This window comes from Syzygium oleosum, unplaced genomic scaffold, assembly GCF_021117445.2.
Source record: "Syzygium oleosum isolate NSW1041296 unplaced genomic scaffold, Sole_v2.1 Sole_v2.06, whole genome shotgun sequence".
NCBI lineage: Eukaryota > Viridiplantae > Streptophyta > Magnoliopsida > Myrtales > Myrtaceae > Syzygium > Syzygium oleosum.
Window position 1 is genome coordinate 12,517,631 of NW_026607490.1, and position 1,671 is coordinate 12,519,301.

General features: G+C 40.9%; 1 protein-coding gene across 1 annotated transcript; it reads left to right on the forward strand.

Annotated features, from left to right (window-relative positions):
- Positions 1-343: 343 nt before the first annotated feature.
- On the forward strand, positions 344-1,420 carry LOC115682895 (major strawberry allergen Fra a 1.08-like). Its single transcript, XM_030607253.2, has 2 exons — positions 344-649; positions 955-1,420. Exons 1-2 carry the CDS (start codon positions 463-465, stop codon positions 1,251-1,253), a joined length of 486 nt encoding a protein of 161 aa, XP_030463113.1. The 5' UTR covers positions 344-462; the 3' UTR covers positions 1,254-1,420.
- The last annotated feature ends 251 nt before the right edge of the window (positions 1,421-1,671 follow it).

Genomic DNA, 1,671 nt, shown 5'->3' on the forward strand with positions numbered 1-1,671 from the left:
AACATATGCAAAAGTATGTATATCTCATCAAGACTAATGTCCAAAATCACGAAGAGCGCCCAAATGCAAGTGAATTACTCAAATCTATTTTATGTAAAAAAAGAGACAACAAAAAGAAGAAAATACACACACACTTTATTAGTAGACTAATTTTCTCTATCTCACAATATTTCATGGGTGAACCTTCCCATGCGAGAGACTAGAATGTAGAACTCCTATCTATATGTGTGTGTGACCTTTGTGGGAAATTTTTAACCTGGGACAGAAGAAGATGTGACGTGTAGCTACCAAGATAGACATTAATTGGAAGGACCCATCTCACTCTCTTAAATTCACCTCCACTCTTCACAGTCTCATCCTACATCTAGAAATCTCACCTATTTCATACTGAAATTTATCTCAATTTCGTTCTCATCTTTCAATTACATCCCTGAGGGGAGAAAAAAGAAACTGAGAACAATCATGAGTGCTCCGGTTACATTCACTGATGAATTCAGCAGCCCCGTCCCGGCGCCAAGGATGTTCAAGGCTTTGATCCTCGATGGCGATAATCTCATCCCCAAGCTCCTGCCTCAGGCCATCAAGAGCGTCGAGCTCGTCCATGGCGACGGAGGCCCTGGGAGCATCAAGCAGATGAACTTCGCCGAAGGTTAGGTGACTTTGGTGATTTAATTACTCGCATGCTATATTTCAGCACGATCTCTTCTTTAGTAATTAGAAGATTGTTATGCAAGTAAAGGGGGAAAAAACATCGCGTACGAGATAAGTCAATTGAGGTCTGATACATTTTATTTTATCTGGTAGAAATTGACTATCCCTAACACAAGGATATAGCATCATTATTTACCAGCAAGATGATGAAGATCAATCATCTTCGTACCTATCCTTAACGGAGTAGAGAAATTCTCGATTATACACCTAATAATAATGACAATAGTGACCCTTTAAGTACAGGCAGTCACATGAAGTACGTAAAGCACAGAGTCGATGCACTGGACAAGGAGAAGATGACGTACAGCTACTCAATGGTGGAGGGAGGCGAATATGCAGACAAGATCGAGTCGATCTCTTATGAAATCAAGATGGAGGCATCTCCTGCTGGGGGCTGTAAGGGCACGAACGTGAGCAAGTACCACCCAAAACCAGGGGTTGTGATCAACGAGGAGGAGATCAAAGCCGGGAAAGAGAAGGCCATGGCCGTCTTCAAGGCCGTGGAGGCTTATCTCGTGGCCAACCCCGAGGCCTATGCCTAAAAAGCTTTTGTCTTATATTATCGTCTCTGTTTGAAGCAAGTTTTGCATCTCTCTCTGTGGATCCCATAAGTTATGCTAATTATAATGGGGTCCTCTATATGTGAGAACCCCTTGATTGAGAGTGCTAATGGTGTTGCTCGTACAATAAAGTTTCTCCAATTCTACTACATATTATAGTACTTTGGCTTGTTAAAAAGTGTCTCGGAGCACGTTAAGGTACAATGATGTTGCGGTGATGCATATATCAAATGTATTTTGAAAATTAATGAGCGAGATTGTTTTCACGCGTTTGAAGAAATTTGGGTGTACCTCTTACAAGGTAGCAATTTTCGTTCAGCTTGTTCCTTCCATTGATTGCATTCAATGCTTCAATACATTAAATCTTAGAGGATTCCATCTTTTTAAAACTGAAGTATAA

Bases quoted from the DNA above. Each gene is read 5' to 3' on its own strand.
- LOC115682895 (XM_030607253.2), top strand. From the start codon at position 463: ATGAGTGCTCCGGTTACATTCACTGATGAATTCAGCAGCCCCGTCCCG. The intron at 650-954 runs GTTAGGTGACTT...CTTTAAGTACAG, and splicing joins GCAGATGAACTTCGCCGAAG to GCAGTCACATGAAGTACGTA.